This window comes from Tachysurus fulvidraco, chromosome 7 (assembly GCF_022655615.1).
Source record: "Tachysurus fulvidraco isolate hzauxx_2018 chromosome 7, HZAU_PFXX_2.0, whole genome shotgun sequence".
Classification (NCBI taxonomy): domain Eukaryota; kingdom Metazoa; phylum Chordata; class Actinopteri; order Siluriformes; family Bagridae; genus Tachysurus; species Tachysurus fulvidraco.
This window is the reverse complement of record NC_062524.1, coordinates 12,916,186-12,942,123: the sequence shown is the minus strand read 5'-3', so window position 1 is coordinate 12,942,123 and position 25,938 is coordinate 12,916,186. Positions and strand designations below refer to the sequence as shown.

The 25,938-nt window shown below is 41.0% G+C and overlaps 1 protein-coding gene across 3 annotated transcripts in view; it reads left to right on the top strand.

The window, feature by feature from the left end:
- cgnb (cingulin b) overlaps positions 1-25,938 on the top strand; it is a 34,360-nt gene that overhangs the window by 3,035 nt on the left and 5,387 nt on the right. The window contains exons 2-19 of one of the 3 annotated variants that reach the window (XM_027154931.2): positions 5,172-6,194; positions 6,736-6,836; positions 7,358-7,427; positions 10,319-10,398; positions 10,780-10,912; positions 12,295-12,507; positions 15,104-15,231; positions 18,646-18,672; positions 19,956-20,052; positions 21,287-21,499; positions 22,149-22,238; positions 22,317-22,562; positions 23,024-23,194; positions 23,592-23,753; positions 24,186-24,275; positions 24,443-24,526; positions 25,251-25,369; positions 25,496-25,604. In XM_027154931.2, the coding sequence (XP_027010732.1) occupies positions 5,181-6,194; positions 6,736-6,836; positions 7,358-7,427; positions 10,319-10,398; positions 10,780-10,912; positions 12,295-12,507; positions 15,104-15,231; positions 18,646-18,672; positions 19,956-20,052; positions 21,287-21,499; positions 22,149-22,238; positions 22,317-22,562; positions 23,024-23,194; positions 23,592-23,753; positions 24,186-24,275; positions 24,443-24,526; positions 25,251-25,369; positions 25,496-25,604 (3,147 nt within the window). In that variant the 5' untranslated portion in view covers positions 5,172-5,180. Of the gene's footprint in view, positions 1-5,171; positions 6,195-6,735; positions 6,837-7,357; positions 7,428-10,318; positions 10,399-10,779; positions 10,913-12,294; positions 12,508-15,103; positions 15,232-18,645; positions 18,673-19,955; positions 20,053-21,280; positions 21,500-22,148; positions 22,239-22,316; positions 22,563-23,023; positions 23,195-23,591; positions 23,754-24,185; positions 24,276-24,442; positions 24,527-25,250; positions 25,370-25,495; positions 25,605-25,938 lie in introns of all 3 variants that reach the window. The other 2 variants (XM_027154930.2, XM_027154932.2) reach the window with 2 other exon arrangements.

Below are 25,938 nucleotides of genomic sequence, written 5' to 3'. Positions count from 1 at the left end.
GAAACCTTGTGAGGAACCAGACTCTGAAGGGAATCTTATCCTCAGTGACGAACCATAAGCATTTATTTATTTGTTTGTTTGTTTGTTTGTCTGTTTGTTTATTTATTGGTTTGTTTTTCTTTTACCAAAGCTAACCTGCTAGTACATTCTTTGAAAAACAGTGTGTGGGTTTAATTAAGTTTTTAGGTTTATTACATCTCATGTTATGAAATTGATGTTTTATATAAAACAGAAGAACGGTCTGCTGCATCACGCAGGCAGTTTGAATGAATTGTTTGATACGCAGATAGATTGAATTCAACACCTTTTATCGAACAATATGAGTCAATGTCTCGTGTCATCACAGCCATAACACATTATAATAGTTGGCCTGAAAGGCTTTGAATGTGAAAATGAAACAGTAATAAAACCAAAATACTCAAGAATAGTGAAGGGAAATAAAAGGGCAAGAGGAACATCACAAAAATGTGTGTGTGTGTGTGTGTGTGTGTGTGTGTGTGTGTGTGTGTGTGTTTGTGTGAATAGAGACCAGATATTCCTGTCTGGACACATACTGTCAATGAGATGGCGGTTTCGGGGTCAGGTGAGGTCAAAGCTGATCGAAGCTGCAGTACCAGATGATTCGTTTTAAATGTTATTAAGGAAGTAAAACACATGGCCAAAAGTTTACAAAGCTTAATATAAATAAATGTACAGGAACTAGTGACATGTTTCTATACACCAGGAATATGAGACAGTGAGCAAATTCAGCCAAGGAAATAATGATATAATGTAATTCCAAGTCCTGTAGCAGCACTTCTGAGTAGTGAGATGTGGGAAATGATGTTTCTTGTGTTTGTTGAGGCGATTCACGTGGTGCAGAATGTGTATAGTGAGAATGTGTGGAATTTTGACTATGTGCACATGACAATGGCTGATCAGCAGTTTTTCCTCACAGGGGTGCTATGTATTACAGTGTAACCCAGTCCTCCATAACGGATAGTTACTTACTAATATCCAGGAGGTTACTGATTAATGAAACTCATCAGGTCTTTTAGTGAATTCTGTTAGTTTTTAAAATAAGGGAAACCTGGGTGTCGCTTATTAAAGTGTTTAATTCCTACAACATCAGCTTGAACAAATTAGTGTCTGCCAGCTAAGCTGCTAATACTCGGTCAGACATCTCACATCACACACGTACTTCTTCACCAAACTATTGGAAACATTTTGTGCTGTAACTGTACATTTTCTCTTCACTGGCGCTCAGAGACTCGAACCCTGTTCCATCACGACAGCGTCCCTGTTCACAAAGCACAGAGCTCCATGAAGATATGGTGTGTGAAGGTTGGAGTGAAGAACTCGAGTGTCCTGCACTGAGCCCTGACTCTGACTCAACACCACTGAACACCTTTGGGATGAACCGGAACCCCACAAAAAAAAAAAAAAATCCTGTGAGCATTACGAGTGTTCCACATGAAAAACTAGGTTTGCTAAAATACACATAGAAATAACTGGCCTGCTAAGATGATCACAAAGTGTTTATGTAGGCTTTAAATCTTCCCTTTGCTGTCTGCCTGCATCAACTAATCATCTGTAAATGTCACTTGTTTACTTCTTATACACAAATCATTAGATTAATAATAAAATATAAACTTCTTATTATAAGCTTCTTTTTAATACAGTCCCTGGTCTTGGTACTTACATAGTGTAACTCTAATTAAAACTACTGGCCACTGGATTAAGAGGGAAGGAAACTTGTATGTCTCAGTGCTTGCAGACCTGAAGTCTCTCACATGGGAAAGCGGTCCTCGATGTGCTCACGTTAATACAAGTCACCTTTATTTTTATAGGACTTTAACAATGGACCACTGTCACAAAGCAGGTTTATGGAAATATATAAATCCAGGACACAAATATATTAATTTTAATTTAGATTTAGCTTTAATGAGTAAACCAGACGTGACGCTACCCCTAACTCATAAGAGAACCTCACTCTTGTCTGGGTGACACCAGAGAGTAAGATTATAAATCAGTTTGTTTGTCTTGTTGAAGCCATCAGCTGTTCACATCATGGCTTTATGTTCACAAATATCTTTGTGTTGTACATTGTGCATTTTTAATACATGTTTAATGACCATGCTTATCGATACCGCTCTGTGTGCTCAGGCCCGCTGCCTTACGTGTAAACTTTGTCATAATTGACGAAGGTGTGTATATGGCTGTTTTTACATTTTCATTTTAGATTCTTCAAAACCCAGAAACAAACAGACAGGCATACAGAACATAAAAATGTGGCACTAATATTTAGTAATAAATGTTAAGCTTAACAGTGTCTCAGTTTTATATGCCTAATTAACTGAGTATGTCAAAAATCACAATAATTAAAATTGATCAGGGGAAAACAACGCACTTTGTTTCATCCCTAAAGTGAATCTGCAAACATTTTCGCTATGCATCAATCAACAATTCAACAAGTTCTGAAAAAAAAACAGATGAGACTTCTGACTTTCTAACCCTACATTAGGGGTAGCTTCATTTTCAGAGAGCATTTACACAGAGAGTTGTGTTTTTATGTAAATCCCTGCTGGTGCACTGACGTACAGAAGCTGTCACAGCCCTGCTGCATGGTGCTGCAAATACTCACCACTAAATGTAGATTCTTTATGGAGAGACCTGAAGACTTTCCTGTACTGAGAAGCTTTATAAAGCACCCTGAATGTTACAAAGTGCTGACACTTGAGACTCCTTCCATTAATGTTTAATGAATGTCTTTTAAAGATCATCACATTGACAGGTTTATAAGCAACGCACTTTGTCTATGAAGCTTGGTGGTACAGCTTCTGTACAATTCCCTGTTTGTTTAATCATTCTGTGTGTTTTTCAGCTTTTGTGTGTTGCATTGCATGCTGTAATCAGGGCTCCTTTGTTACATCCATTATGAAGGTAGTCATGATGCAGTCAGGGCAAGATTTTGGTAATTTTAGGTTAAGGACAAAGATTATTTACCGTAAGAAGTTTCCATAGTTTAGAAGAGAAGTGAATATGTGGAAAAATAAGAATTAAAAAAATATATTTTACAGCATCTGAAAAACACAAGTTGATAATTGTTAAAAATCACCTTAAATATTTATTGCGACATACGCACAAGAGGAATGTGTCCTTTCACATTCAGAGAGACAGACCAGTTTGTCTTTCTGGCATGTTGACTCACATAAACTGAATTGAGAAAGAATTGTGATTGTTGATTATTGCATGTCAGGCAAGGAGGCCTGTAGTGTGTGGTTAAGGAAACAGAGGTCAAGAGTTTGAGCTGGGACAATTATTAGGGACAAGAAGATTGAGAGGAAATGAAGATAATTGTCTTGACCCTGAGCAAGTGTGTAACTTGCTATGCCCGAGGGGATCAGAACTTGCTGTATCCACAATATTAAGGAGGTGGTAGTGCACATCAGGCACATCAGGTCACTGTCTGATACAGCTACTTCTTACATACAAGCATGTTGTTAGGAGACAACATATAACAAAGAGAAATGAGCCTTTTGAGAGCAGGTTATATCATAACTGATTATATCAGGTTCTGTAAGTTGACTGCTGTCCCTGTTAAGAAGTGTCACTGCTTCTCTAACAACAAGACTTGGATCATGTAAACCTGGCTCAACAGGATGAAGAGAGCTTTCAATGTAGGGGATACTGAACATGCCAGGTAAGGAATACAGCAGGAGCTAAGGAGGGAGCTGTGGATGACCAAAGACTGCTGTAAAAACAAAAAGGGAAGCGGCAACAGAACCTCGTTAAAGGATGCCATCATCTACTGTACCTTCTTCACAGAAATTACACACATCTTTAGAGGCCACAAAGCATTATAAGCATCATGTTCTCTACTCTGACTGGCTGAAATGTTTTCTGTCATACAGGAAGACCAGGGTCTAGTAAGGTAACTTACCAACAGGCAACAGTATGTAAGGCTGCAGGGCTGCTTGTCAGAGTTGATCACAAGCAACAGTGGTGAATACCAGGCAACTAAATATATTGTCACCATTGACGACATGACACAGCCAGAAATTCTTAGATGACTGTGTCTTTGTTGGCGGTATCTCAGACAATAAGAAGGAGGATTACAGAGATCCTGTTTGGTTGCTTCATAAAATGATGCAACAACCACTGCCTTCGGCTCAACAACAGGAAACCAAGGAGTTGGTGGTGGACCACCGATGCAGCAATGAAATTAAATTGGGGCATAGAATCCTTTATTATCACCACATATACATTCTTACATAAAAACCACAGATGCATGACTTGCTTCAAAATTAAATGTGCAAGTTGGCTCTATTGTTTTTACCAAAGCTAAACCTCAGAAGTGCTACAGGGTCAACATTTATGGTCAGGCTATTGTAGCCAAACCTTTGGCCACTGGTGCCATTGCCAATCGTCAATTTGAATAATGCCAACCTGTAGGTGCTATGTATTGAAGCCCTTCACCAGAGTAATTATTTATTCTGGCCTAAAACAAGGTGTTTGTTCATTATTTAACCAACATGTACAACATTTACAGGATTTACATTGGTTGCGTGCAGGACACTTTTTTTTCCCCACTTCATACCATTTGTCTTCATGAAGCTCCCTTTACTGTATGTTGGAACAGATTTGGGCATATTAGTTCCGGTGAAGGGAAATTGTAATGCTACAGAATTCAGAGAGCTCTTGTAAAATTGCGTGCTTCAGGCTTTGAGACAACAGTTTGTGGGAGGAACCACATATGACTGTAATGGTCAAGTATCTGTGTACTTTTGGCCAAAATGTGTAGTTCACATTTTTACTACATTCTTTCAATATAGTAATGCCCACAGTGTGTTTAGGTGTTTAGTTGAATTTATGATTGGGTCATAAGGATTTTGTGCAGAATAAAAAAGAAAGTGATACAATTATTAACAGTTTCTTAACTAAGAAACTCATACATGCATAAAAGGGCCCAAAACTTTGGCGCCTGCTTTAAAATTGTAGTGTTTCTAATTGGGGGCTTTCTCCAAGCCTGTAAAGCTGTGATAAAGAGAATGCATGTTATAATTTGCACGCATTATATATTGTATTTACTTTCAGAGATCACCTGCAGCACCTGTTAATCATTGCTTCTTGCTACTAAGATCTGACTCACAAAACAGATTACTAATTATTATTCAACCTTGCTTTCACAGTGAGTCACAATGAATTCCCTCTCAGCAGACAGAAAGACTCCGGTGGACTATGGTGTCCAGATCCGCTTTATCAAAGACCTGGAAGACATGGGTGGAGGCTATGCTGAGAGAAGTCGTGGTGTTGGAGGGGCCGGAGCTGCTGGTGGCAGTGGGACTTCTCCATCCTCTTCATATGGGGTTGCAGTAAGGGTTCAGGGCATTTCTGGACAGCCCTATGTGGTGCTAAAGGATGGAGAGAAGGGTGACTCATATGGAGTACAACTCAAGACCCAGCCACAGACCCCAATTCTTGGACATTCATCCCCATTCAAAAGCCTTTCTTCGAGACCACATGATATTGCACAGACTCCTAAAGACCCATACAGCACACTTGGGCCACCAGGTTCGTTAGAGGAAGAGATGGCCAAATTTGGGAGCCCTTCGAAGAGGCCACCAGGTGATGGGCAAGCAGGAAGTCAGGGAGATGGAGAAAGAGGGACTACAGAAAAATCAGGATCTGCTCCTTCATTCAAGGACTCTGAGAAGAAAGACCTCAAAGAGCTGAATGAAGCTGGTCTTAGACCAGTGCGGCAGAATGGAACTGGTGGAACTGTAAATGGGACAAGTACGGCTGTGGAAGAGCCGGTGGAAGCCATTGACACAAAATCTTTAGCACCCATTAATAAACTTATCAGTAAATTTAACAGCAGTGCCGCCTCCACCATGCCAAGCCGTTTCAGAGGTCGCTCTAAAGCTCGAACATCTCTGCAGTTCGATGAGCGTTCTCACAGCTTGGATGCTCGCGAGGACAAGGAAGAAGAGCCTCCTGCTTCACAAACCGTAAATCCCTATGCTACTGCAGTAAACTCCACACCAGTCTCCAGTCTTACATCACCCAAACTTACAAAATACAACAGTCTTGGCCAGAGCTCTCCTACCATAGCAAAGATGCCAGCTGTTCCTGCCTCAAAGGCACCTACCGTAAATAAAACTCCAAGGATGTTTGTTGCAAATGAAGTGCCACCTGCTCTATTACAGAAACGGGTAAGCATTTATGAAGATCTGTAGAAGGAAGTCCCATGCCAACATTATCAACAGGTGTCACATGGTCGATGAGATGACCTTTCTCTTCCTTTAGCAGACATTAGACTAGAGCTGATAAACAAATTCTGCTAATGTGATTTAAATTCATGAAAAAAACGACAAAGCTGCATAACACCCATACAGAAAATGTTAGAAATTCATTGAACATTGTTTAAATTCTTAAGACAGTTATTATGTATATTCCACAATAACAGCGTTTACAAATCTGTCTTCATAAAACTATTTATTTATTATATAAATTATTAACTAATGCAATAAAATAAACATGAAACATTTTTATCAGTTTGATCTATCACTTGTCAGCTAACCACAACCTGTGGTCCTCTGTTTAAACATAAATATAAAACTTCTTGAGAAATTAACGTCAGCCAGTTAATAGCTGTAACCGAGTAAAGATAAAGTTCTGACATGCTGTTTATTTTCTGCCATGTCATGATGCTATTCTTCTGTGTTTCCTTCTTAAATCCTACCTTTCTTTTAGGTAACTCCTGAACTTCTGAGTTGCCAAAGTCAAAGTACCGATTCCATTAAAAGAGGTGAAGCTCAAGAAAAACAGGCAATCTACGAAGTGCTCAGAGAAGGGTAAACATTCTGTACATTAAAATGGTAGATTTATTGGGTAGGGCGGGGCAATCAGACCAAAACATCATAGATCTTCGCACACAATTTCAAGATATTTTAATATAAACAAAATATGCTGGGCAACTGATTGGAGAGTTAAGTTTAAATCCCAGAACCACCAAGCTCCTGTTGCTGGGCCCCTGAGCAAGGCCCTTAACATCGAACTGCTCAGTATAAATGAGATGAATAATTTGATCTTTGCCTTAAAATGTAAATATATACAGGAAGGCAAAGAATGTGTTAAATTCTGATTTCCTTTAATGTCTCAAAAAATTATTTTAACTCAAAAGGGAAAAAATAGTAAGAAATAAAGAAATAAAATGAATTCTGAACAAAACACTAACGTGAAATTTCAGCCCTGGGTCCTGTATACAGTGCTGTAGATGTGGATACTGCTCAAACAAAATTAAGAATTTACCCGCTAGTCTATATTTACCTGATACATCATTTGGTATTTTTGTGGGTTTGTTTTACTGCATCAGGTCTGTTGAGAGCGAGACATCACTGAGACGAAAAGCGAATGTCATTCATGAGCTGTACAGAGAGATGAAGGTGAGAATGTTCACCAGAACCATTTGCATTTCCTGGAACAGTACTGCTGTGTGTGTGTGTGTGTGTCTGTCTGTGTGTGTCTGTCTGTATGTGTCTGTGTGTATGTGTGTGTATGTGTGTGTATGTGTATGTGTGTGTGTGTGTATGTGTGTGTACTTGAGCATTGTAATTCAGTGTTTGTGTAAATCCTCCTGTATGTGAATCATCTTCCTTTGGTCTCTTGGCAACCGTTGCTTTAATGAAGATATCTGATTAGAGACACACATGTCTGTGATGCATTAATAATTGATGAAGGCCAGAAGCTAATACTCTCGATGGGAGGTTCCCTTTCAGTGTCGGGTGTCTCACAGTTCCCTGTGTTACAGTATTCATGACTCTGAAACCAGACTCTATTTTCTAGTCACTTAATACTCAGGGTTTGTTCAGCTGGAGTAAAGCTCTGTTGTGAGCCTAGGCAGCAGATGGGAGCATAATTAGCACTGAGTAAATAAGGCACAGTGCTGTAGCCTTAAATGGTCATAAGACCTCAGTGTGAGGAGACAGTGAATAAGAGAACACCTATGTGAAAACAGGACCTTCGATCTATAATTTAAAAAATCCATAATTATTTTTACTTTTAAATGATAAATGACTTCTTGTCAACTCACGATTGAATTTGAATCATGACTGTAAATAAATTAAATGTCATTAATATATTATTTGTTAGTTAACATTACTAACAGGTGTTAATTAGTGTTAATTTGAGTTATACCGTGTAAACATTATTACTGCAGCAGCATTATGACGTCCTGTGCAGTGAGCAGGAAGTATTAGATTTGGTTTCTGTGTGATCCTGCATCTAACCATCTGACAGGACAGTTTTAGAAATATGACTGCTTTTATCTGTACACAAGAGCTTTATAAGATGCTGTTTCCTGTGGCAACAGCCAAAGCACGTGATGTCCACAACACAACGCTGTGAATAAGAAATAATCACATGCTGATCGCCGCTCGGCCGTCAGGGTCCACCGTCACCTGTAGCCACTTTTCTCTCTGCCCAATCTTTACTGAAGGTGTGGCTTTATTGTAGGAAGATAATCTTTATGTTCAAAACCAGGTGCACTTCTTCTCTTAGAGCAAAGGCTGGTTTTTCCATATTTGTTTTGTTTTGAATATTTTATATTGCCATTTGTTCAGTTATTTTTGGAGACAGTTTGCAGTAGTATATTAGATTACACAATATATACTAATCTTGTGTGGGTTTAATTTGATCTCATTTTAGCTGTTAGAATTTTATTTGAATGAAAATCAGTTTTATATATTTGATCCATTTTCCTTGACTACTCTACTGTTCTACTCTACCATGGGAAGTCATAGCCTAATGGTTAGAGAGTTTGACTCCTAGGTTGTGGGTTCGAGTCTCGGGCCGGCCACGACTGAGGTGCCCTTGAGCAAGGCTCCCGAACCCCCCCAACTGCTCCCCGGGCAGCGCAGCATAAATGTGTGTGTGTTCACTGCTGTGTGTGCGCACTTTGGATGGGTTAAATGCAGAGAACGAATTCTGAGTATGGGTCACCACTCCTTTTACTAGTTTGCGCTGTTTGCGCTGTTCCATAAAGAGAGTAATTCACCAGTTCTTACCAAGAAAAGACAGAATGTTCTTCTTCCTGCCATTTTGAGCCTTCAAACAAACCCACAACACCTGATGCCCCAGATACTAAACTAACCTAAAGAAGGTCACATTCATTGCTCCCTTAATCAGTACAACAGTTTTCTGCATGCAAACAAGGATTAGCAAACAGAGCATGAGAAACAGAGGTCTGATGTTAGTCTGTTGATCTCACTGTTTGTGCGAGATTATATTTAAAAGTCTGTAAAAGTGTGTATTTTACACATCTATGATTCAGTGTTTTAAATGTTTCTGTATATTTTAATAGAGTTTGTGAGTTGTGGTGTTGTGTTCACACAGAGGACACTGGTGTAGAGTTATGTCCACCAGATGTCTCCCCTGAAACCCTACAGATGATGAACTTCTTACTCTCTGTGGTGTCACTCAGATGAAGATCAATGTGATGATGTTGTTGATGTTGATTAGATTGGATTAGATTCTACTTTATTGTCATTAAACATGTACAAGTACAAGGCAAGGAAATGCAGTTTGGCATCTAACCAGAACTGCAATGAGCAACAAGTGCAAGATATTTACAGTACAGTACAGTATGAACAGGATAATATACAGGTGAATATACTATAGATATACAGGTATGGATATACAATATATACAGATTGGGTGCTATAGACATGAAATATACACAGTGTCATATAATATATATTGGGCAAATACAGGTGTTACTGACATAATATTGACATAGCTGTTGACATAGCTCTTCCTCAGTCTACTGGTTTTTGTCCGGAGGCTCCTGAAGCGCATCAGGAAGAACAGGCACTGGTGAGCTTTCTTGACCAGGCTGGAGGTGTTGGTGTTCCATGACAGGTCCTCTGAGACAGATTCCCAGGAACCCCTCAGCTGGAGAAATGTTCAACTGGCAACTCGTTGATGTGGATGGGGGCATGCGTGCCTCCTTTCTCCATCCCGAAGACCATGATGATTATGACTCACTGTGGTGTCACTCAGATAAATATAACTGTCTGTGACGACGGCGATGATGATGATGATGATGACTAGATAGCGAGTGTTTAGATATATTACGTGTATATAACATCAGACCAGGACGAACAACTTGGCCAAATTTATTGCATGTAGCTTGAAAGCTCTAGGATGAGCATTTAGGAAAAAAATGTCCACGAAGAATAATGAAGCCAATATGATAAAAATGTTTGTGTGTATGAGTGACAGTGGTTTGTTCTCTGTTAAATCTGTTGATGGATCTAATTGTGTAAATGTTGTACAGGAGGAGAACGAGGTACCAAACAATCACACACAAGGGCAACTTGATCAGACCAAGAGAGAACTGCAGCATGCTCAGGACCGGTAAAGAGAGTGTGTCAGTGTGTATTTGTGTGAGTGTGTCAGTGTATCTGTGTGACTGTGTCTACGTGTGTGTGTGTGTGTGCGTGTGTGTGTCTGTTGTCAGTGTGTGTATATCTGTGTATCAGTGTGTGTGTGTGTGTGTGTGTGTGTGTATTTCTGTGTGTGTCTGTGTGTGTCTTGTCTGTTGTCAGTGTGTGTGTCTGTTGTCAGTGTGTGTGTGTGTCAGTGTTTCTGACTAAATCCTTGAGGTTATGCAAATGCAATTTTTAATATTTTGTAATATTTTAATCAGTGATCATCTCAGACTATGAGTCGGAGTTTAGGGCTATGTTGTGTTTTGTTGTCTGAGGATGAACATTGTTGTGTTGTTGTTGTGTTAAGCTTTGTGGAGCTACACTTGGAGAAGGAGCGGTTGGAGTCTCTATGTCATCAACAGGAGGATCAGCTGGCTCAGCTACAGGAGGAGCTGGGGAGAGTGTCGGAGGGCGCACCTCACACACACTCGCTGCACATGGTATACAGATGCTCCACACACAGGGAATATTTTTCTGAACATCTAGCATGTTCAAATTGATTCAGTATGAGTTTACGGCTTCTGGTAGGGCAACAGCTCTATTAGTGCCATGATGTTGATGTTGAAATCGTAAACAGTTTCTGTGAATTGTCTGTGCCTGTGTGCATGCCTGTGTGCGTGCCTGTGTGCGTGCCTGTGTGCGTGCCTGTGTGCGTGCTTGTGTGCTTGCTTGTGTGCGTGCCTGTGTGCGTGCCTGTGTGCATGCTTGTGTGCGTGCGTCTGTGTATCTGTGTGCTTGTGTGCATGCGTCTGTGTGCCTGTGTGTGTCAGATGGGGAGTTGCTTGTGTGCCTGTGTGTTTGTGACTGGGTGTCTGTGACTGTGTATTCTTGTGTGTGTGTCTGTGTTTCTGTTTGTCTGTGTCAGATGGGGGGTTGCTTGTGTGCCTGTGTGTTTGTGACTGGGTGTCTGTGACTGTGTATTCTTGTGTGTGTGTCTGTGTTTCTGTTTGTCTGTTTGCATGTGTCTGTTTATCAGTGTGTCTGTGTGCCTGTGTGAGTGGACTGGGGGGTGCTTGAGTGGGGCGGCGGAGTGGAACCCACATCCGGTGAGCCACTGTTTGTGACCCTGAGGTAGCGGTGTGAGCTCCGGCTCAGTGTGCATGGGCTTGTCGGTTGGTCCTGGGACTGGGTGGCTCTTTTAGCTCAAATGCATGTTACGGTTGGGGCGGAGGTGGCGGGGGCTAGGCCGGAAGTCCCACCAGGCGTCGCAGCCGATCTCCAGGGCGGCCGTGGTGCATTCAAGGGCATTTAGGAACTTTTTAGAATTAGCCGGCCCTTTCAATCCGACGGCTTTTTGCTCCTCAGTTGGCAGCACCCACAGGAACTGGTCCAGGGATGGATTGGTTAGATGGATGGAAGGATGGATGGTTGGAAGGATGGGGGGTTAGATGGATGGATGGATGGTTAGATGGTTGGATGCACAGGATGGATGGTTGGAAGGATGTATGGTTAGATGGATGGATAGACGGGATGGTTGGAGGGATGGATGGTTAGATGGATGGTTAGATGGATGGGATGTATGGATGAATAGATGGATGGAGGGATGGAGGAATGGAAAATTAGATTGACGGTTATATGGAGGTATGGTTGGATATATAGAGGGATGGATGGATTTATGTATGTACAGCTTCTTTAGTCAGATGTTGTCAGTATGTTGAGTCTTTTTGCAACCAGGTTGTACCCAAATCTCATTTTTATTTGATTTCCCAGAAGCGAATTTAACACTTCCACATGATTCTACATTATATATGAATATTTACATCACATGTAGCTCAAACAGAGCTGAACAGCTCAGCTATTCATTTTGCTGATGTCTCATCAGGACCTACTGATGCTTCAGACTGAGCTGGCTGAGGTGGAGATGCTGAGGCAGAAGCAGGAGGAGACGCTGCACATGAGAGAGAGGGAGCTCACTGCTCTGAAGGGGGCACTGAAGGACGAAGTGGCTGCACATGACAGGGAGATGGAGGCACTCCGAGAACATTACAGCCAAAATATGGCGGCACTTCAAAAAAGCATGGAGAATGTATCAGAGGTGTGTGTGTGTGTGTGTGTGTCTGACTGTGGGATCATGTGTGGGAGCATGTGTGTGAGTGTGTGCCAGAACGTGAGTGCGTGTGAGTGTGCTTGTCTGACTCCAGAGAATGTGTGTGTGTGTGTGTGTGTGTGTGTGAATGTGTGTGTGTTTGACTGTGACATTGTGTGTGTGTGTCTGAGTCTGTGTGTGTGCCTGGATATGTGTTTGTGTGTGTGTGTGTGTGTGTGTGTGTGTGTGTGTGTGTGTGTGTGTGTGTGTGTTGTCATTTTAACCATATACACTCCAGGACAAAAGTCTTGTCGCCTATCCAAGTTGTAGGAACAACAAATAATAAATTGACTTCTATTTGGAATCAGAAGTGGCTTATATGAAAGGCAAAGGCCACCAGATTAAGCTTATTTTACCAAAATAATATCTTATAATGCCTTGATTTTTAATTATTTAATTAGGACAGAAAGGTCAGACTTTGCTTAGACAAAAGTCTTGTCACTTAACAGAAATAATGTACTGAACATGTACGGAACATAAAGTCATGGTGCAGTGTAAAAAGAATTAATATTGTGTAAGACTCCCATGAGCTTGGAGGACTGCATCCATACGTCTCGGCAATGACTCAAATAACCTATTAATAAAATCATCTGGAATGGCAAAGAAAGCATTCTTGCAGGTCTCCCAGAGTTCCTCAAGATTCTTTGGTTTCATCTTCAATGCCTCCTCCTTCATCATATATAATGTTCATGTCTGGTGACTGGGCTGGCCAATCCTGGAGCACCTTGACCTTCTTTGCTTTCAGGAACTTTGATGTTTCAGGCTGAAGTATGAGGAGTGCCAAATTGCTGAAGAATCTGCCGTCTCCTTTGGTATGTAATGGGCAGCAAGAATGTCTTGATACCTCAGGCTGTTGAATGTTGCCATTTACTCTGCAGATCTCTTGCACGCCCCCATACTGAATGTAATCCCAAACCAGGATTTTTCCTCCACCAAAATTGACGGTTTTCTGTGTGAATCTTGGGTCCATGTGGGTTCCAATAGGTCTTCTGCAGTATTTGTGACAATTGGGATTCAGTTCAATAGACGATTCATCGGAAAAATTAACCTTCTGCCACTTTTCCATAGTCCATCCTTCCTGCAAGCTGTGGGCCTTGGCAAATGCAACACGTTTTTTTAGTTGCCTTCTGTTTAATGCTGGTTTCTGAACACTAATTCGGCCATTGAGACCACTATGTGAGAGAATTTGACAGACTGTTCTTGTAGATACAGGGGTTTCTGGTGACCAGTTGTTATGTAGCTCTGCTGCAGGTGAAAAAGGGCTGGCCCTGGACTCTCGAACCGACAAACGATCCTCTCTAACAGTTGTCTTACGTGGTCTGCCTGACCTGGGCCTGTCATGAACTTCACCGGTTTATTCAAATCTCTTTTCTTATTCTCTCCACCTGACTTTTAGATACATTAAAGATGTCTGCCACCTCAGCAGGAGACTTGGTCATTAGGCTCTTGATGATCAGCACTTTGGTCTGTGGTTGAATCTTTGACATGCTGTCAGAGGTTCAAGATGCATTTCAAATGAAGGTTGGGTGTGCTGGGGTTCTTCTTCTACAAACCTGGGAATGTGTTAATTACAGTATTTCTCACAGGTGATGCTCTAATCTGTGATTGGTTGAATCCTTTCAAGATGTGACAAGACTTTTGTCTAAGCAAAGTCTGACCTTTCTGTCCTAATTAAATAATTTAAAATCAAGGCATGATAAGATTTTATTTTGGTAAAATAAGCATAATCTAGAGGCCTTTGCCTTTCATATAAGCAACATCTGATTCCAAATAATCAACTAGAAGTCATTTTATTATATTGTTGTTCCTATAACTTGGAACAGTGTAAGTGATCTAATGTTCAGAAGACCACACTTTAGGAACTGTAAGACTGCAGAGTGGACGCTCTGTGCTCTCCTAAAGTCAACAATCTTTTCACCTGCTTCAGAACCAGATTAGCGTGTCCGATGAGCGGCCTGTGTGCTGGAATTAGCAAAACAGGGATGTGGTCTGAGTAGCCGAAGTGTGGGTGGGTCTTTTGTTAACGAGTGAGCTAACTGTAATGACCTCAAATTAGTAAAACTCATGTAAGGTAGGAATTGCTGCTGTCTTTACTCTGCATGCCATGAGCCACCATGTTGACTTCATGTTACTTGCTGAATTCAGGCTTGATGGAAACCATCCCAAGTTCCTGTGTTTCTAAGTTTTGGGGGCTTTTGTTTTGTTTTTTCTTCATAGTCAGAGTTTAGAAATAATGACTTACAAACACTGTGGTGCACTTTCTGTCTCATGCCCATGTTAATAGATCCTGTGGATATTGAATTGATTTAATGAACCATGAATTGAATTTACACATTTAAAATTGCTCCATGGGGCCAGATTATGTCTGTCTGTACAGTAGAAGTGAGAGACCATAAATTACCACTGATTATTTAATTGATCAACAGTTTCAAATTCTGGGAAGACTATAGATGTTCCGAAAGTTTATAATGTATTAATGTGGATTATTCATTCCTCTGTCTTATATTTAAAGATCCTGTTTTAAAACCACACACATCTTTCATAGTCACAGCAGGAGATCGAGGAAGAGCGGAAAAAAGTCAATGCCTCGATTGTGGCTCTGGAAGAGGAGCTGGACGGTTACAGGGAGCAGAGCGAGCACTGGAAAGAGCAGATGACCTCCGTGGAACAGGAGTGAGCACAACTATTGCACTAACATTCAGACACGATTTCTTTATTTTCTTGTCTATTTTGTCAGTGAGGAGACTCTTCACTCTTTTTAATTATGTTGGCTTTGTAGAAGCCAACATTCTGATTTCCGTTATAAGCTTATTATTATTATGTTGGCTTTGTAGAAGCCAACATTCTGTTTTCCTATTTCAGCGTAGACAAAAATTTATAAAATTTTATGCGGCCTAGAGCTTTCGAGCCACTTGCACCAAATTCGGATATGTCGTAGACCCTGGTCTGAAGTTTGTTGCTTCTATTTTTCTAAGCAATCGGAATTCCGGCATTCCCGGTACGGAAGCTCAAAGTGGCCTTTTTTCCCATAGACTTCCATTATAAACTTTTGAGGTTTATAACTCGGCAAGTTTTCGAGCGATTTACACCGAACTCGGACAAGTTCTTTAGGACCTTACTCCGGACGAAGCTTTTATTTCGGACTTCCGACGGAATTTTCGGTTTTCCCGTAGTCGATGATCGAACATCCCATAGACTTGAATGGGGAATTCCGAAAATTCCTCTAAGCTCTCACACACACAGCGTGCGCAGAGCTCAGGCACGGCTTCTCTCTCTGTGATCCATGCAGTATAATAATAAGTAGAATCCCATAATGACTGCAGTATTGACATGAAATGTCCAAACCCTCAGTAGCCACTTTTTGCCAAAAGTATTGGCACCCCACGGGTATTCTGCACAACATGCACATGTGACATATCAAAACACTCAGCACATTGAGGGGAACTGCCCCACGGGTATTCTGGTCACATCACGTTACGTCACGTGTAGCCCCGCCCCCAAAACAAGCGAAATCAAAAATTTGCACAACATGGACATGTGACATATCAAAACACTCAGCACAATGAGGGGAACTGCCCCACGGGTATCCTGGTGACCTCACGTGACGTCACGTGTAGCCACGCCCCCAAAACAAGCAAAATCAAAAATTGCTCAAAATGGACATGTGACATATCAAAACACTCAGCACATTGAGGGGAACTGCCCCACGGGTATTCTGGTCACGTCACGTGACGTCACGTGTAGCCCCGTCCCCAAAACTAGCCAAATCAAAAATTTGCACAACATGGACATGTGACATATCAAAACACTCAGCACATTGAGGGGAACTGCCCCACGGGTATTCTGGTCACGTCACGTGACGTCACATGTAGCCCCGCCCCCAAAACTAGTGAAATCAAAAATTTGCACAACATTGACATGTGACATATCAAAACACTCAGCACAATGAGGGGAACTGCCCCACGGGTATTATGGTCACGTCACGTGACGTCATGTGATGTCACATGTAGCCCCGCCCCAAAAACAAGCAAAATCAAAAATTTGCACAACATAGACATGTGACATATCAAAACACTCAGCACATTGAGGGGAACTGCCCCACGGGTATTCTGGTCACGTCACGTGACGTCACATGGAAATAAAAAATTTGCACAACATGAACATGTGATATAGCAAAACACTCAGCACAATGAGGGGAACTGCCCCACGGGTATTATGGTCACGTGAAAATTAAAAATTTGCACAACATGGACATGTAACATATCAAAACACTCAGTATAATGAGGGGAACTGCCCTACGGGTATTCTGGTCACGTCGCGTGACGTCATGTGTAGCCCCGACCCCAAAACAAGCGAAATCAAAAATTTGCACAACATGGACATGTGACATATCAAAACATTCAGCACATTGAGGGGAACTGCCCCACGGGTATTATGGTCACGTCACGTTTCGTCACATGTAGTCCCGCCCCCAAAACCAGTGAAATCAAAAATTTGCACAACATGGACATGTGACATATCAAAACACTCAGCACAATGAGGGGAACTGTCCCATGGGTATTCTGGTCACGGCACGTTTCGTCACATGTAGTCCCGCCCCCAAAACCAGTGAAATCAAAAATTTGCACAACATGGACATGTGACATATCAAAACACTCAGCACAATGAGGGGAACTGCCCCACGGGTGAACTGACTTCATGTGACGTCACATGAAAATTAAAAATTTGCACAACAGGGACATTTGACATATCAAAACACTCAGCACAATGAGGGGAAATACCTCACGGGTATTTGGATCACGTCACATGCTCACGTCCACTCACCTCCAAAAGTATTGGCACCCTAGCGGTCCAGTCGCTTTCACAATCTTTCTGTCCACTCGCCTCCAAGATGCACCGGCCTTTGCGAATTCTTGCACCGTCAAAGCCAACATCAAAGTTTGTCGCGATGAACTTTACAAATCTAGTTTAATTTAACTTTAATATGAGAGTATTTTTTAGGTAAATGTCTCTAGGCCTCATCAAACTGTTTTATTATTATTTTTATTATTAATGGTGCTTGCAAAGCAACGTTCTTGTTATCTTGCATACTGAGATATTCTTCTTCCGGACAAAACTTCGGCGCGTAACTGGTCCCGCAGCTTTTGTCCTAGACCCATGACTTTTATAAGCGATCCAACCAACCATGTTCGCACAGCGGACGCAAAAGCGGCCAAAAAAGTCCCATAGACTTGAATGGGAAATTCCTAAAATTCCTCTAATCTCTCAGTTCCCGATATTTTTGCACAGGGAAAACATCAGAGTCAGTCCGTTTAATGCTTAATCTGCAGCTTAATGTTTATTATGTACTTTAGATTGCTGACATGTTTCTAAGTGGAGAATTTCCTCCTGCGTTCTACAGGAAACACTTACACACTGGTAGTTTTTGTTATTAGTGAATAAGAAGCTTAATGATCTAATTCTGAGAGATTCAAATGTCTAATAGCTGTCTAGCTGACGAATGTTTCTTTTCTTCCTCCAGACTCTGTCAGTAGAGCTGCATCCTCATCATTGTTAGTGTAAATGTAGAGAATTTATTTGCATCTTGTTATATTTCGTGGCCTTGTTGTTATGGTTACATTGTTCATGTTCATACCTAACCGGCAGCCACAGTGTTCCCAAAGTTCAACCTAATATTTATCAAAGGAGTCACAGTTTTTTACACACAGGTTACAGTATCAGATGTAAACATGCCGATGGGTTGGGCTCTGAGAACCTGAGAACACAACGTCCCATCGTCTGAAAGAGACAAATTAATATTAATAATCAGATTCTTCTCATCAGCCTGTCAGTCATGTGTGAGAGGATATTAAAGGAAAATGTACTCCCTTTATTTTCCCTCATACACAAGCCAGCAGTCTTCAGTTAAATCCCTTAAGGAATGTCCTCAGTTTATAGATTCAATTATATTCAACCTGCTGTGAATACATTTATTCAACTCAGTAGAGAAGATACAAATACTCTGAACTTTATTGTCTTTTTTTTTTTTTTTTGTGTGTGTTCTTTTTCTTATTATGAATGACTTCACCTCTGGTTTCTGTTTGCCAGATGCGGGCAGCGCAGCTTGTTTCAAACGTGAGAGATTTCAAGAGTTACAGAATGGTCAATGAGCAATACGTAACATTTCCATAATGTGTCTTTTGAGTTAGAAAATCAATTCCGGGCATTATTATTATTAATATTATTATTAAAATAATGCTTTATGTTAAGTTCCTTTTAACAAAGATTATTTACTGCATTAGTGAACATTTAACAAACAGTAAACTTGTTTTTTATATATCTAATTAAATTAAATAAGACACATACGAGTGTCTGTTTACACCATTCACAAATAAAACATTTACAATAATAATTTTGAATAAATATCTTAATTTGTCTATGTTCAGCTTTTTCAAACAAGTCCAATGAGTATCTGCGTGATTTAATATGCTCTCATTTTACTTGTTTATTTTTGGTTTACATTTGATTTTTGGTTTACACTGAGAAACCTCAGTGTATACGTACTAGTGATGGTTTATAAATGGAGAAGATTACAGCTGATGCAGTAAATAATAAAGAAACCTTAATGTAACGTGTTACCTGAAATGTTGTGTATTGCTTCTTTAACCAAAAAGAACAACTGTAACTCATAATACATCCTTGGGCTTGAAAGTTTAAAATCTGACCCTTTAAGAAATTGCTACTTCTGTGAAAGTACTGATACATGAGCAAAAGCAAACAAATCCTAATAAGTCAGCTATAAGAATCATGTAATGGATGAAATCAAGGGATATTAAATTGAACTAACCACATCAATCAATATTTCTGTCAGTTGAAAGTTTTGTAACATGATGGTCACTTACTACAAATGTCACAGATGTATGTGAGTGCGTGTGTGAGTGCGTGTGTGAGTGCGTGTGTGAGTGCGTGTGTGAGTGCGTGTGTGAGTGCGTGTGTGAGTGCGTGTGTGAGTGCGTGTGTGAGTGCGTGTGTGAGTGCGTGTGTGAGTGCGTGTGTACATACTCATGAATATTTAATGGATGATTTTGACTTTATTTAGGCCATGTAAAGGTGAATACTTGTTCAACTGATGACTTCAACAGATCTGTAGTGATGCTACTGAAAACTGTATTCCTTTTAGAGGAACTCTGTATTCACATTAAAACATATTCATGTATTTAAATATCTATAAAGAAGTGAATTTGTTAAACAAGTATCAGCGTTTTCATGGCTTGTAATTTATCCAGTACAGAAATGATCTTTATTTGATTGATTGATTATGTGAAGGTGCAGAAAGTTCAGTTTATCAGAACTAACTTGATGTGTGTGTGTGCGTGTGTGTGTGTGTGTGTGTGATCTTAAATCATCTGCTTGTCTAGATTGCTGCACGCTCAGCAGGAAAAGAAGGAGCTTGAGGAGAAGCTGCTCAGTCTGAAGAAGCAGACGTGTGAAACAGACTCACACTCCTTCACTCAGGTAACACAGTCACTGCTATTGATTTGCTAATAAAAAAACATCCCCTTTATTAGGTAGACAGTTTTCCAAAAACCTGGATCACAGTTTTCCATACAAGTGCCATCTGAAGGTCTGCAGGCTTCCATCAGGGTCTTTAAGAACAGATTTACTAGACTATTTATGAGGAACGTTTAGCTTCACTGAACAGCCAAATGTTTGCTGGTGTCTGTGTGGAAGAGCATCAGTGAGATCAGACACTGATGATATTAGAGTGAGGAGGTCTGTGGTTCAGTCTGTGTTCCAGTTCATCACAAGGTGTTCAGTGGTGTTGAGTCAGGGCTCAGTGCAGGACACTAGAGTTCTTCACTCCAACCTTCACACACCATGTCTTCATGGAGCTCTGTGCTTTGTGTACAGGGACATTGTCATGATGGAACAGGGTTCCAATGAATGGAAAATGTAACACTACAACACAGAGACTATCTGTACAATTGTGTGATTCAGACATTGGGGTAAACACATATGGGTGTGATGATCAAGGGTATACATACTGTGATCATGATGTTTAAAGCTCTTATCTTGCTGATGTACACCCAGTTAATATTGCGTGGTATATTTGTGATAAAGAGAGAGAAAGTCAGAACACATAACTGTAGGATGAGTGAGATTTCTGTAGCATTCAAGATGAACCACAGAAACCTTGTTATGATGTTTAAAGCTCTTTTCTTGCTGACTTTCTGAAGCAGTATCGAGCATCCTGAGCACTCTAAAGTCATCCTGCTTCTCTAAAGCTAATGTCAGAAAAACAAAATGGCTTCTGAGCCCCTGCTGCACACACAATCAGTGCTGAAGCTGTCTGTGTTAAGATTCACCCTGCTGCACACACACACACACACACACACACACACACACACACACACACACACACACACACAAAACTCAGAGCAACCAAACATGCTGAGATCGACTGAAGCTGCTAACTCATCACCTCCGACTGTTCGACTGTTCAATGACGTTAAATCACTGTGACACCTCACAGTATGAGCCCTTCTTGCTGTACAGTAATTATACCGTATTTACTGTATATATATATATATAATGACTCTGACTCTACACTTCACAAATATTCATCACTCTTCACAGTTTGACTCAATTGTTGCTAACAAATGATAAATATGGAGATATTTTTCTGTACTTTGTAGTTTGAACAAATGAAGATTGGATTCAACTGAACACTATATTTGATCAGTTTCAGGAGCTGCAGCACTGTGTGGATGATCTAACACAAGCACATCTAAAAATCGATGAGCAGAACACTGAGTTGGTGAAGAAGGAGGAGGAGCTACGTGCAATGAAAAGAAATAGTCGAGACAAAGAAAATGAGCTTGAGGCTGAGATTGAAAAACTGAAGGATCAGGCAAAACAGGACAAAGAGAAGCTTTCCAAAGAGTTGCAGAAGACACAACAAGTTAGACTTTTTTGTGTTTTTTTTTGCCCCAAACACTTGTGACTGCTTCAGTTCATCTTATCTCTGATCTCCATCCTCATAAACAGAATGTACGTCATGTACAAAGACTGGACCGATAAAACCTTAGAAAAAGAATGTAGAAAAAAAATTATTTAATTTATAATTCTTTTTTTAATTTTAGCTTGAAATCTGAGTCAGTGTAAACAATACTGTATGTATAACACAGTTATACAGTTCTGAATATCTTTCAGCTCCAACAACCAACATATCTGTGTTATGATTCCATTAGTAATGACATGTTGGGTTTTTGTAGTAATAAAACACTGAATGATGTAGAAACACTAACCTGAGCTGGAAACCCTTTCCTAACAACATCACTGTTACACAGTGCCATAATTTAACCTTTATAAAAGTAAACATTAGATCATTAGATAGATTTCTGTTTGTAAAAAGACCCTCTGGTGTGATAGCAGAATTAAAAAGGTATTGGGTAAATAAAACAAAACATATATATTTTTTATGAATTTATCAGTGGCAGAGGGGATGGATGATAAATGACACTTGATTAATTTGCCTGCATCTTCTCGTCATGTCTAACACTGTAACTGTTCAGTTATCAGACATCCTTACTGCTCTGCACTCTCCCCAGTCTTCAGCATCATCTCAGGATCCTAATAAAGACCACGATCTGGACCTTCAAGAGACCAACACTCGCCTCAGAGAGAGAATCGCCCACATGGTACAGTGTTCACATTTACAGGAGAAATTCAATAGAATTGTGTATAATATTTACAGTCTCTCTCTTCCTTTCACACAGTCCATGCTGCAGTCCAGTCGGCCCGATAGTGACGCTTCAGACGCTCTGGAGGAGGAGAACCGCTCTCTGAAGGTGCAGCTGGAGGAAGTGAGGCGTGGTGCGTCTCACCTCAGCCACGAGAAAGAGGAGCTCAGCCGCCAACTGGAGGAAAGAGAACGAGAGAGAGAAAGCCTGCGGCGAGGAAAACAGGAGCTGGAGGAGCAAAAGAGACTGCTGGACCGAGCGTTGGAGAAGATGAACAAAGATGTGTGTGTGTGTGTGTCTGTGTGTGTGTGTCTGTGTGTGTGTGTGTCTGTGTGTGTGTGTGTCTGTGTTTGTGTGTGTCTGTGTGTCTGTGTCTGTCTGAGTGTGTGTGTCTGTCTCTGTGTGTGTCTGTCTGTGTTTGTGTGTGTTTGTGTCTGTGTTTTTGTGTGTCTGTTTGTGTCTGTCGTTGTGTTTGTGTCTGTGTCTGTTTGTCTGTGTTTGTGTGTGTGTTTGTGTCTTTGTTCGTGTGTGTCTGTGTTTGTCTGTGTCTGTGTGTGTGAGTGAATGTTTGTGTGTGTGTGTGTGTGTGTGTGTGTGTGTAAGAATTTTTTTTCACTCATCACTTGGAGATTTTTAATTTGTTGGATCAGAATATTGTGATCCACATGATCCTCCAGGTTGATCACAGTGATCTAAAATAAAAGGTGATCTGAAGATCTTCTTTTTGTATTACTGTCTCACAGGTGGACATGCTGATGGGTGACTCTCGTCAGTCTGTCCAGAGCCTGCAGGTTCAGCTGGATGAGTTCAGAGATCACTCTCGTAAAGAGCTTCAGGAATCTCAGAGACTCAACAAGGAGCGACTGCTTGAGCTGCAGAGAACACAGACCAGCCTCAAAGCAGCACAGGATGAGGTGAGGGAGAACAGCACTGGCTTCTGGACTTAATTAATGTCTGTTAATTATAACGTGATCTTTAAAAGTGCTGTCGTTTTATTTACTTTCATCACTAACCTGGAAAATTTGAGACTTGATAGAAATTAAGGTTTAAGGAAGAGACCAGTACAACCACTTTAACTTCACTTCACGTCGTCCTACAAGTCTGAACCTTCCCGATATTAAGTAGTCAAAAGTGTCCTGAAACTTTAACCCCACTAATGAGATGTGGACTAAAGAATATATCCAGGATTCAGACAGAACAACACCAGCTCTAGATCTGCTCTTCTGTTATTGAAGTGTTTTGAGTCACCTACTTGCTGAACATCACTGCTTGGATTTTCTATATGGAGCTGCATCTGTTGGTGTGTATCAGGTGGTGCATCTAAAGAAGGACCTGCTGGTGTGTTCTGAGGAGAGGGACAGCGCTCAGCTAGATAAGGAGCTGCTGAGCAGCCGCCTGAAACACATGGAGAGTGAACTGGACAGTGAGAGGAGCTCACAGACTGACCGCAGCAGAGAGATTCGACTTTTGGAGGTGTGAGAGTGTGTGAGAGTACGAGTGTGTGTGCGCATGTTTGGGATGTGGTAGACTAGTGGTTAAGGTAAATTATAATGTAAATGTGTGCGTGTGTGTGGGAGCATGTGTGTGGGAGTGTGTGTTTGGGTGGGGGTGAGAGAGTGTGTTTGGGTGTGTGGGAGGGTGTTTGGGTGTGGGTGTTCATTTGGTTCTCCGGAGACCTTTTTCTGCTTAAACAGAGGCAGTAAATTTGACAGTCAAACACAAAACACCACATGATGATGAATCCTGTGGCATCTAATCACACTGACCAGACCTGAGTGTTTCCTGTTAAACTATCTAAAAATCACTGCATTATAGTTTAAATATAGTTTATAGTGTGTGTGTGTGTGTGTGTGTGTGTGTGTGTGTGTGTGTGTGTATGTGTGTGTGTTTGTCTGCATGTTGTAGGATAAAGTAAAGATGTTGGAGATGGAACTAGACGAGGAAAAGACAGGAGCAGAGCTTCTGAATGAGCGAATCACACGCAACCGTGAGCAGGTATCATCTCCACCCCACCTCCCCAACACACACACACACACACACACACACACACACACACACACACACACACACACACACACACACACACACACACACACACACACACACACAAGTCTACTGTTCAAGTTTCCCAGTAACAGCCCCAACACCGTTTTGCTTTTAAGATGGATCAGCTGCGCTTTGAACTGATGCAGGAGCGCTCTGCCAGACATGACCTGGAGATGGATAAGAGTTCCCTGGAGAGACAGGTACACTGAGTAACTGAGTAACTGTTACAGTGTCAGAACATCACAAACTCATCACTAAGAGTTTCAACAAACTAATGTTTCCTCAACTTCCTAACTTTCTGTTACTGTACATGTAAGTCATCTAATCAGTTCAGGGCTTTTAAATAGTAAATAAATCCTCATTATTCAGTAGAGCAGGAGGAAGACCAGCAGCTTCATGTTCTACAGGAATCTTATAAAGCCTGAGCTTTTAGTGCCCTCTAGTGTTCATTAGTGATGTCGTGAGGTCAAAATTCCGCAGAGAGGGTGGGGCATACAGTCTCTTACCTGTCAATCAAAGAAACACTGGTTAACTGTGGCATCCGTGAGAGTAAGCGGGCACCTGGTGTTGTTTTCTGAGCATGTTACGCTGCTCTGTGATGCATTGGTTCATTGGCTTTACCCTTTTTACATATGTTTTACACATCATCATAATAAACCTTCAGCCAAGTGTTAATTTTTTTAGCTTCCCATGTGGCTGTACAGTCAAGTTGTTATGTGAAGGATTATTGTAAAATGTTGTTGTGTTCATTGTAAAAACTGTTCGTTCAGGCAATTTTGAATTTGATTAATTTGCCCAAACTGAAGCCCTGTTCTGTACAAACTGAGACAAGAACAAACACATGACCGTGAAGTAGGAGCTATGTAGCAAACACAGAATATTCCACGGAGCAGATCACTTCTATCCTGTTCCTCTGTGTCTCAGCTAAAAGAGCTGAAGTCTCGGTTAGCTGATGTGGAAGTTCAGCCGAGATCTACTGCAGGACTCACCATGCTGGAGAGCAAAATACAGGAGCTGGAAGATCGGTTACGCGGCGAGGAAAGGTACACACACACACACACAAATACACGCGCACACACACACACACACACACACCTATGTATATTCATACTTGTCATGTGTAGCATTTGTGTATTAAATGACGTTTGTGTGTAATTACGGATGATCAGAGAAAAAAGCAGCATCCAAGCAGCCCAGAGGAGGATAGAGAGAAAATTTAAGGAGGTGAATGCCACACTGGACCAGGAGAGAAAACAGCACTCAGAAAAGCGAGACCAGGTATACACACACACACACACACACACACACACACACACACACACACACACACACACACAAAACTCTCATTTTCATCTGCATTGCACTAATTTGTATTATTTGTAAGTCTGAAAGCATCTGATGCACAATAACAGTTTAAGCAGCATTTCTTTTCTTCATGATAAAAGGGCAGATGTTTAGAACAATGTTCATCTAACCATCTGAGAGCATCAAGAAGGAGGCACAATATTATTATGCTGCATTTTACAGAAGGTCACAACTCGTAAATTACAATCTCTGACCAGGAAAATGTTCTCTACCAAACTCTATCACAGAGTTATTCAAACTATATTCA